General features: G+C 33.1%; 2 protein-coding genes across 3 annotated transcripts; one reads left to right on the top strand and one right to left on the bottom strand.

Annotated features, from left to right (window-relative positions):
• The first annotated feature begins 716 nt into the window (after positions 1–716).
• On the top strand, positions 717–8,414 carry LOC108915363 (5'-AMP-activated protein kinase catalytic subunit alpha-2). Its single transcript, XM_018721385.1, has 5 exons — positions 717–1,268; positions 1,407–1,742; positions 3,888–4,185; positions 5,420–5,607; positions 5,659–8,414. Exons 1-5 carry the CDS (start codon positions 717–719, stop codon positions 5,866–5,868), a joined length of 1,584 nt encoding a protein of 527 aa, XP_018576901.1. The 3' UTR covers positions 5,869–8,414.
• A 289-nt stretch (positions 8,415–8,703) lies between these two features.
• On the bottom strand, positions 8,704–10,625 carry LOC108915353 (CCA tRNA nucleotidyltransferase 1, mitochondrial). 2 transcript variants are annotated; one of them, XM_018721367.2, is made up of 4 exons: positions 10,534–10,625; positions 9,817–10,421; positions 9,429–9,622; positions 8,704–9,364 (listed from the first exon to the last, which is right to left on the bottom strand). In XM_018721367.2, the coding sequence occupies exons 2-4, from the start codon at positions 10,374–10,376 to the stop codon at positions 8,838–8,840; spliced, it is 1,281 nt and encodes a 426-aa protein (XP_018576883.1). In that variant the 5' UTR covers positions 10,377–10,421; positions 10,534–10,625; the 3' UTR covers positions 8,704–8,837. The 2 variants fall into 2 exon arrangements, with proteins under 2 accessions (XP_018576883.1, XP_018576882.1); XM_018721366.2 differs by having other exon boundaries at positions 10,472–10,611.
• Positions 10,626–10,863: the final 238 nt, after the last annotated feature.

Consider the following 10,863-nt stretch of genomic DNA (forward strand, 5'->3'; position numbering starts at 1 on the left):
CCCTCCCGCGCTAGCCTAAGGGCCACCTTAGCAAAGCGCATCCCAGGCTGCATAGCCGCACTACCCTACCCAACCATACCACACATAAACATGACACTACCCCCGGGGTTTACACAGACGAGCCGGCGAAGCAAGAAGAGCGCCAGAAGAAAGGGCCCTAGCCGGCGGGGCCCAGCCAGGACAAAAGGAGGTCCCACAAAGCGCCTACACCGGCCGCATTTGCGGTCGGGGTAGACGACGGATGGGGCCCACCTACGAAGGCTGTCCAGGCCTACACGAGATGAGGCAGGATAAAGAGGGATAATCCCCCTCGATCCCAAATCATTGAGGCCAATTTCTAGCCATGGAATAATGGCGCGGTTCACCATTTCCGACATTCGTTGCAAAGATCCGAGAGCCGGGACGGATTTTTGAAAAGGAACCGTTTCACTTGGCTCAGTACAAAGAGCCGGCTCAGTGAACCGAATCAGTCATGTTCCGCCCATCTCTACTCTGCATTTATCGACAAACATTTTGACAATTTGGAGTTCAATTTTGAGTTTTGACAAAAATCAGGAAAGAGGTTGACACTGACATTTTTTGAGAATTTGTGAAGATATTTGAGATATAATTATTATCTAAAAGAAATTAAGTAGAAACTATATAAACCTCAATGAGTGGTTACAAACATATAAAAAGGGTTTACAGCAGTAGTGTAGGATAACTAAACTTAAAAAATGTCTGAAAATAAACAAGGGGCTCAGCCCCCTGTAAAAATTGGTCATTACATTCTAGGCCAAACTTTGGGTGTCGGCACATTTGGTAAAGTAAAAATAGGCGAACATCAGCTAACTAAGCATAAAGTGGCTGTTAAGATTTTAAATCGTCAGAAGATTAAAAGTTTAGATGTGGTTGGTAAAATTAGAAGGGAAATTCAAAATTTAAAACTTTTCCGCCATCCTCATATTATTAAATTGTATCAAGTCATAAGTACACCGACTGATATTTTTATGATAATGGAGTATGTTTCTGGTGGTGAGCTATTTGATTACATTGTAAAACATGGAAAATTGCAAGAACATGAGGCTCGAAGATTTTTCCAACAAATTATTTCGGGTGTAGATTATTGCCATAGACATATGATTGTACATAGAGATTTAAAACCTGAAAATTTACTCTTAGATCACAATATGCACGTTAAAATTGCTGATTTTGGACTATCTAACATGATGATGGATGGTGAATTTTTAAGAACCAGTTGTGGATCACCAAATTATGCAGCACCTGAGGTAATTAATATCTTTTGTTACATAATTACGACTTTTGAAATAAAGTTGTTTTAATAGCGAATCAAAAAATGTTTTTGGTTACGTTTTTACTCACTGTTTTCAGGATAACAATTAATGCAAAATATGAATTTTTATCAGGTCATATCAGGAAAACTATATGCTGGCCCCGAAGTGGATATTTGGTCATGTGGTGTAATTCTCTACGCATTGCTCTGTGGCACTTTACCATTTGATGATGAGCATGTTCCTACTCTTTTTCGAAAAATCAAATCTGGTATATTTCCAATTCCAGAATATTTGAACAAAACTGTAGTTAGTTTATTGTGCCAAATGTTACAAATTGATCCAATGAAACGTGCTACAATTGAAGATATTAAGAAACATGAATGGTTCCAAAAAGACTGTCCAGCATATTTGTTCCCTTCTCCTGTAGAACAAGATTCTTCGGTTATTGATATAGAAGCAGTTAGGGAGGTAGGTAATTATTTTAGATGTTGTGCATTTACTTTTATTGTGTGGGGTTTGTGATGCATTTTTCAGATTAGATTATTAGTGTATTTTTATATTACACTATAGTAGGATCGTATTCAATGCAAAGTAGAGCAAAAAGTTGTTGGTCTTTTATCAAAGGAAAATCGTATCATCATTTTTAGGAGGCGTAAGATGAACCATTACAAATTTAAAATGAAATTGAATATAAAATCTGAAATACCACTGCATACGCACTGTGTTCTGGTAGTAGCTGTAGTTGCCCAGGTGCATCTAGTGTACGAAGTGGTCGGTTATACGTCAAATACTAACCTGGCAAGCTTGGTTGTAAATCAGAGCGCCTCCAAAAAACAAGTAAGCAACAGTGGCGTGTACAGAGGTAAAATGTAGTACATATGTGGAATTTAAAAAACAAATTGGATTTATAATAAATTACATTTAAAATAAATACTTTATGAGAATAAAGGATTTTTTGTAGGAACAAGGGTGCCAGACGTGAACTGATCGCCTCGTCCCTTCATAATGTATAAAGAAATTATTTAATTTCTAAAACCCTTAAAAGCATTGAATCCCTTGACAGGCAATGATTTATTACTGCATCGAATATGATCCTATTATAGAGTTTAGTTATGACATTCAGGGACAGTGAAATTACATTGCTTTAAAAAGAACAATGTAATAAGCAAATTGAAAATTATGTACCTATACATATATAGGAATATTCACATAAAATTCTACTTGATTCTTTTTATTTTCATATTTAGAAAAAGTTGGTCGGGTCAAAGTTTTTGGAAACTATATTCTGGTTTTAAAGCAGTACTTTTTTTTAAATAGAACATTCTGTATAGTTTTATATATTACAATATGAGAATTCGGAGATATGGTCATAAGTGTGTGCCATAAATGTAATGTATTACATATACAGGGTGTCCATTAAAGAATGGGACAAACTTTACCACTAGATTCTACGATGAAAATTAATGGGGAAAAGTCATATACAATGTTGCTCATAAATGCTTAGTTTTTGAGATACAGGGTGTTGAAGTTGAAAAAATAAATAACATTTTCTTTAATATCTTTCGACTACTTCGAGCTAATTTCGCGAAATTTTGTATCCGGTGGTTTCTTGGGATGAGAAATTCGAATTTATTTACGATTTCATTGTATTTTCTAGAGGGCGACACAAGTGACCATTAGGATGCATTTAAACTGTCAAAACTTTTTTGTGCCACGGTGTGTTGCATTTTGATCTGAAAAAATCTTTTCCACCAACTTTTCTGCTTAAATAAGGTATACCTTGTTAATATCTCCAAAGCCAACTGTTTCCAACAAAAAGACATTTAAATTGGTAAATGCATAAAAAAATTTGTTTAAACGTTACTTTCAACACTGACACATAACATTACATAAATTAGGAGCAATCGTTTATTAGCAAGAAATATGCCTTTAAAGGAAACAGTGCAATTACAATTTTACTGCAAACAGAATTGACAGAGTAAAAACATACTTTCTAAAAACAATCTAATCAATCTAACACAAACTAAACATTGTAACCAATCTAAACAACCTAAAAATCTAAAAATAACTAATTATTATTGATCTGACTTAAAAGATATGTTTTTCAGTGTTTATCAGTGGAGTTGAAAATAACTTTTAAACACATTTTTTTATGCATTTACAAATTAAAATGCCTTTTTATTGACCCTCGTTAATGTACATATTTAGGTTTCCTGGTAGTACAGTACTGCACTTCATTTCTTTGTGTCACTTCTCAGGAGAACACTTGCATTTCTGAAACCCTTTTGGGGTGGAAAATGACGATTTAGAAAAAAATTTTTTTTACTAAGTTCAGTTTTCGGCATAGAAGCGAGATCAATAAGAAAAAGTATACTATTCGATTTAAAAAAACTGAGTTCCGGTCTGAATAGGCCACTTCTGGTGGGAGCCGGAAGATGAAAATACCTCCAATTGATCTGGCATAGTCCATTCACTATTAGGAGATATTTCATTTTATTAGATCCCTAGATTTCGGAAGGGGTGGACGGGTGGTCTGAAACACCCTGTATATGTATATATATATATATATATTTTTTTTTTTGTGAAAAATTTGATTTGGATTCTGTTTCTTAGGTCTGTGATAAATTTGGTGTGCAAGAATCTGAAGTTCACAGCGCTCTTCTCAGTGGAGATCCTCATGACCAACTCGCAATTGCATACCATTTAATAATTGATAATAAACGGATTGCCGATGAAGCCGCAAAGGCAGAAATAAAAGACTTTTATGTCGCCGGTAGCCCACCCCCTGTAAGTATGAGTCCAAGTCCAGGCGACTATGGTTATAGTCCAATGAAGCCACACCCCGAGAGAATTGCCCCCTTACGGCCCTGGCCAAGTTCAAATCATCCTGCTTTGGGAGAAAAAGGAAGAGGTTAGTGAAACTTTTTGTGTTTTATCATATTTTAAAACAGTTTAAGTCAGACTACATAAAACTGATCGTTTTCAAGTAAAATAAAAAACTGAACAAATTACATGTTTCTTATTAAGTTATTTAAATAATAAGTAGAGTTTGGGGCACATTTCTCATGATAGAATCAGTTTTTAAATCATTTCAATTTAAATAACTATGTATAAAAAAATTGGAATCTCATAGACTCTCATTATATGAACAGTATTGGATGATGTAAAAAAATAATTCAGTTGGTATTCCGATTAAAGAAAAAATACAAAGCCTTTTGGAAAAAATCCTAGATACATTTTAGAAAATATGAAAAATTCTTATTGGTACAGTGAAAATCGGTTATAAGGGCCTTCAAGGGACCGTTCGTTTATGGTTGTTATAACCGATAGCGTAATAAGCAATTACATATATTTTATTTAAAATTTTGCTTGCTTGCATTAGTTTCTCCGTTTTCTGGTCTCTATATTATATGCGATATTTCTTCTTTATTAAACACTTTTCTCTTCGACATCATGATAGAAAGTGGCAATTAATACACGTAATATAACTGTATGCGTACATAAGCCATAATTGATCCCAAACCTACTAACTGGTGTCAAAAGCGTGGATGCCGGCGGGCCGGACGGATGAGCGGTGCATTAGTTTTAAGGCCGTATATTACTATTGGTTGTTATAACCAACAGACTCTATGGTAAATGTATATAACGCGTCGCTAAATCCGAAATGTCGTAAACGGTGTCGTAGTAAACGATGTTTTTAATATGGTATTTCTATAGGATTTAATCGAGACTTCCAAATTCCGTTGTTATATCCAATATGTCATATAAACCAATTTTCAATATATATTAATTTATACAACTTCTCGTACTGTTCTTTGTCAACAATATGTATTGGACAGTTGTTTTTCTTGCACATATTTCACTTGGATAATGGAGAAAAGCATGCGATATATTTAAAGTCAATATTCTTTTACATATTTTCTTAGCTTTTAGTTATATTATTGTATCACAACATATATTCTGTGAACATACTCATATTTATATTAATAAACATAGTCTGGTTCTGTTATGAGCCTTGTATTCTATAACTCGGGTAATATGTTAGAACGAACTAATCATAAAATTTCATTGATTCTACATTTTTATGCAAAAAACTAATGGTTCTAGTTCTTTTTGTAATAAAGCATTTTTTGCATAATTTTCAGTGAAGAGAGCTAAATGGCATCTGGGTATAAGATCGCAAAGCAAACCCAATGATATTATGATGGAAGTATACAGAGCAATGAAGGCACTTGATTATGAATGGAAAGTCATGAATCCCTATCACGTTAGAGTTAGACATAAGAACTCCCTACAAAATCGTTATGTTATGATGGCTCTACAATTGTATCAAGTCAGTAATGAAATAACTAATAAGTGATTGATCTTATAATGAATCTTTTAGGTTGATTACAAAAGTTATTTGCTAGATTTTAAGAGTCTAAGCAATGAAGAAGTTGAATCTAATAATAGTGGTATTTCTGTTAACATCTTAGATTCGGTGCCTACACCTATTATATCAGGAGCTGCAGCTACAAATGCCAAGTCTACGGGTCATCATACTATGGAATTCTTTGAAATGTGCGCTGCTCTTATTATACAACTTGCTCGTTAAGTCATTGCATTTGGTATATAAAAAAGTATTTACAAAATTCAGCTTTGAAACATTAGATTATACGTTTACCTCTATTTTCAGAATTTCTGAATTTCTGTTAGAGGTTTTGATCATAAATTTCAGTATACAATTTAAATTTAGGGTTAAAAAGAGTGGGTAAGTTTTTAAATTCATTCATTGTAAAAGCACATATTGCTTTTTTATTAAATAATTTTTAAATCGCTAATAAATCATGCAGGGTGTATATCAATTTGGAATTGTCAGGGAATTTTATAGATCTGGAAATGTCGAGGAAATATCAGGGAATTTTTCAAATTTTCATAGAATTTTTTCAAACTGCATTTTAGTCAGTCTTTATTTACAAGGTGTTGCCACTGGACGCCACGTTACTGAAAAGTAAATTCTCTACCATTAATTTTACAACATCTATTTTTACCACCTGTCATCCTTTTGTTGATCGACTCTCAATAAGAATTAGTTTATACTATTAAGTGCAAATTAAATATACTGGTCAGTTTTTAATTTAAAAGAAAATGGTGTAATCGGAGAAAATTAAATTTGTATTTAAAAAAATATGAGCATTTATGACCAAATTCGATATAATTTCTTAATAATTTTACCAAAGAAATATTTTCCGATTTTGTTAGCATTATTAATAACACTTAGAAATTAACTAAAAATTCTACATGCTTAAAATTCCCTAATTGTGCAAATTTTATGGTGACCACTATATCATTCTTGAAATACTACATATTTTGTTACATATTACTAAAAAAAATTCAATTAATTATTAATTCACAAAATTCATGAATTTATTGAAAATATTGCACTCAGTCTAATTTTGTATTGTAATTATTCAATTGGGCGAAATTTGCATATTAATATTTGTTTATTACATAAAAAATAATTACTTAGAAGTAACCTATTAATTTCAGGCCTGAGGGTATGATGCACAGTAGCAAAATAGTGGAATGGGAGTACTATGGGTTCTCATCCACTGTACATTTTTCTTATTCTACATCAAACGTACTTTCTCTTTAATTTGTACATTTACGGAGTCAAGTAAAGTCTAGTACTTTCTTTTGCTACAGAATATATTTCCTGATCTATTTTTACAAAAAAAAATATTTGCCATCAAAATACAGTTGCTGTTTCTATATTTTTGTTTCTTCGAGGTGTTAGGCCAAATTAGAGTAACTAAGCGGGGTAGTGCAATGCAAATGCAATACACAAAAATTGAGGACATGAAAACGATGGGGTGTTTGCCACGTTTACAGATATTAACCAGGCGGGTAGCTAGAGGAAGGCGCTGGGCCCCCTCCCCCCCTGAAAAAAAAAAAAACGATCCAATTGGTCGGACTAGTCGGCTGATTATCTGGCCACTCAAGGCCCACTTCAAGCAAAAATCCTATGCCCATGATATTAACAGAAAGTAAAATGTGACAAAAAACTTGTCAAGTATTTTATTTTTAAATAAAATTAACACGTTTGCTGCCCATGCCGACACAGTGTTGGCGCTCGGGTTCGGCAACTGGTGTCTCCGCCGCCACATGTGTGTCGACACTGACGGTTGAAAATATAACCACCCGCTTAGGAGTGGCCTCCACGGTTGCGAACTAGGTAAGGGCACGTTGCTAAGACCCCTATAAGGTTATTTACGTGTTTGGTCCGGGAGATTTATTTTATTACAAGAAATGGCGGACAATGCAGTTCCAGGGCCATCTGGTGCACAACAACTTAGAATAACAAACTCAAAAAACTGATTGAAGATGAAATGCTGGCTTTTGCATATTATAGTGATTCGGATGAAGAACCTTTTCAAGATTCAGGTAGGGAGTGAAGCGGAGCAGAAGAATTAGCAGGAGATTTTGGAGACGATTTAGGCTATCCACTGTAGCCACCTCTAGGCATTCAAAACGAAGAATTAGACCCTGATTTGTGCAATATACATGATCAAATTTTATCATTTGTCGCCAACACTGGTGCGTCACTGGGCTCAGGGATAATATATTTTTAAGCAGTGCCCCTGACGCAACATATGCGACGGTGTAGTTTTTGAACTTCAATTCTATATTTCTATATTTTTGTAAAAATTGTTACTAATAATCCCAAATTAGTTGATTGGGATTGCCGAATTACATACAGTATTTGATGGGTAGCGAACGTGTTAAAAGAAATATAAACCTAAGTGTTTAGTTTTTTGATGCAAACACCCCATTATATTCTTTTAATTCTGTTATTTTTGGTTCCAATAGATCTATTTATGAAGTCGAATTGTTTCCATTAATATTTCTCAAATGAATTTAAAAACTTCTCCAGGTATTTTTTAACTACCTTTTGTATAAAATAAACGATGTAAAAAATACCTATTAAGACATTAGTTTTTTATTATTGAAAGGGCCGTTTCATGGCTCTAAATAATTTGTTGATATGATTATAGTAGCAACTTTATTAGTGATGTGATAACACTAAGCTAAAAAAGTTATGTACATGTATATATATATATTTTAGTTGCTCAGTGTTTTAATATATTTTAAATTTACATACATATATAGTTTACTTTATTGAACCAACATTCTATTCAAAGTTAATCTTCCTTAGTAGAATAATACATACAGGGATCCTGTTTGTATATTTAGTTAGTCCTATTTGCCACTTCCAAACTTATTCTTGTTGTTGTGTACTTTGACAACTTATTTTTTTAAGATTCCGTGCGTTTGTAGAGAGGTGCTATGGTCTAATGAATGTATACCCTTTTTACAACGAATTGTGTTGAAACAACAGTATTCCGTCAGTTATTTCATTTTGTTAAAAAGGTAACATCAAAAACTAAACAGAAAAAAAGATTTTATTTTGGTACTGCATATAACAAATGACAAAATAAATTTTGTAATATAAAAACATAATGAAAGCCATCCTTTAAAATTTTTTTAACGTTTATACATTTAAAGTTTTGTTGTGTTAGCAGTTCATTTTTTCTTCTTTTTTTCTGCTAATATTTCTAATACTCGTGGAACTTGCTTTAACAGTTCTTCAGTGCTCAAGTTAAAATCATTATCTGCCCAATAATGTTTCAGTTCAGTCATAACTAAACCCATAAACCTTCCACTTTCTACACCATGTTCTTTCAACATATTTCCACTAATTGGAAATTTTGGAATATCCCACTGCTCAAATTCTTCTAAATATGGCGAGTTATTATATTTTAATACTTCGGTAGCCATCTTTTTTGTATCTAAAGGCTTAGATTTTGCTTTTAAAACTAGTTGCTGAAAGGGCATTAGGGGTTTTGGATGTAATTTTGGTTCCCTATGTGTCACAACAAAGAGGCCCAATTCCCTTTCAAATGCTGATAACTTTAATCTAGCATTAATTGCTAATACATCCTCTTGATTAGTTAACAGAGAAGATAATAGTGTTATAGCGTTAAGTTTCAGATGGCCACTACGTTTCCACACCCTCATTAGTTCGTCAGTTTTTATATCCTTTGGTAGACCTACAATGGTAATTCATTTGATCCAACTATATTCTCAAATTTTGTAATAAATCAATTTAGATACCTATGTATGGTGTTATACCACTTTCTACAATAGTGAGCATTAAATCTCCTGCATAATTGCCCTCTAAAATTTTCTTTAACTCTGTCCAAATTCTTTCGCCAGAAACACATTCTAGACCCGATGCATTTTCTCGAATTGCTTTTAATGTTGCTTCGTCATGATTGTTTGCTCCCTTTGCCATTCTTCCATAGAATCTACAATATGTACCTATAAGGTATATTGTTTGATTTTGAACTCGGAACACTTTTTTATTAAGAGTATTTGTATATACTGTTTTATTTATAATTAATTTTAAGTGTAGGAAAAAACATTTTGTAATAAAAATACAAACATTTCAAAATTTTGCCTAAAACAGGTAATTTTTATTAAAAAATTAATTTTTCGTTACCTGAAATATCGCAATATTCTTAAATAATCTTCCTGAATCCTAGTAACTGGATCGCCAACAAAAACTATTCTACGATTTTTTAAGTCATCATATCCAAAGAAATAATCATAAACAGATCCGTCAATTCCTAAAAACATTGAATTTATTGTTAAATCACGCCTATGGGCATCTAACATCCAGTCTGTTGTAAATTGCACTTCTGCATGTCGGCCATCAGTTACTACATCAATTCGTAGCGTTGTTACTTCAAAATTTTCTTTATCATTTATCCTTGGAGTAATAGTACCATGTTTTTCGCCATTCATATTAATTAGACGAACATTTTCTGTAGTAAACATATCTTTCATTTGCGATGGTGTAGCGGTAGTTGCAAAATCTAGATCTAAAGGTTTTTTGCCCATCAAGAGATCCCTCACTGCTCCACCTGCTATTCGAATTTCATAATTATATTTTTCAAAAAAAGAAACTAACTTGTTTAGTTCCTCACTAAAAATTGACTTAAACTCTGGAGAATCCAATTTCATTATAACCGGGTCTTTTCTTGCCTTTGAAAGTGCCATTTTGCGCAAAATGTTGAGTCTTTTATGCGGTGTCAAATGGTCCAACTACAAATGAGTATTTATACATCTTTCAGTTTTTAAAATCTTGAACATACTTGAATACGTGTAGAGTAAAACTGTTTAATAATTTCTGAACAACAATTTAAAACTAACTTACTACGTAAATGCATTTTTGAAAACTAAGACATAATTAATAGGTTAGGTCAAGGATTTTATACAATAAAATTGTATAAAATCCTTGAGGTTAGGTTACATTTATTAGCTGCTTCCATTTGACAAAGTTGCTTTCCAATTGCCAAAAAGTGTACTTCGGAAGTACTTCAAGAACATTTCACAATAGCTTTTTGCGTTCCAATAAATTACCCCTTGACACACCACCTTTTACTCACCGCGCCATTATTCTATGGCTAGAAATTGGCCTCAATGATTTGGGATCGAGGGGGATTATCCCTCTTTATCCTGCCTCATCTCGTGTAGGCCTGGACAG

The sequence above is a fragment of the Anoplophora glabripennis genome, unplaced genomic scaffold (assembly GCF_000390285.2).
Source record: "Anoplophora glabripennis isolate ALB-LARVAE unplaced genomic scaffold, Agla_2.0 scaffold991, whole genome shotgun sequence".
Classification (NCBI taxonomy): domain Eukaryota; kingdom Metazoa; phylum Arthropoda; class Insecta; order Coleoptera; family Cerambycidae; genus Anoplophora; species Anoplophora glabripennis.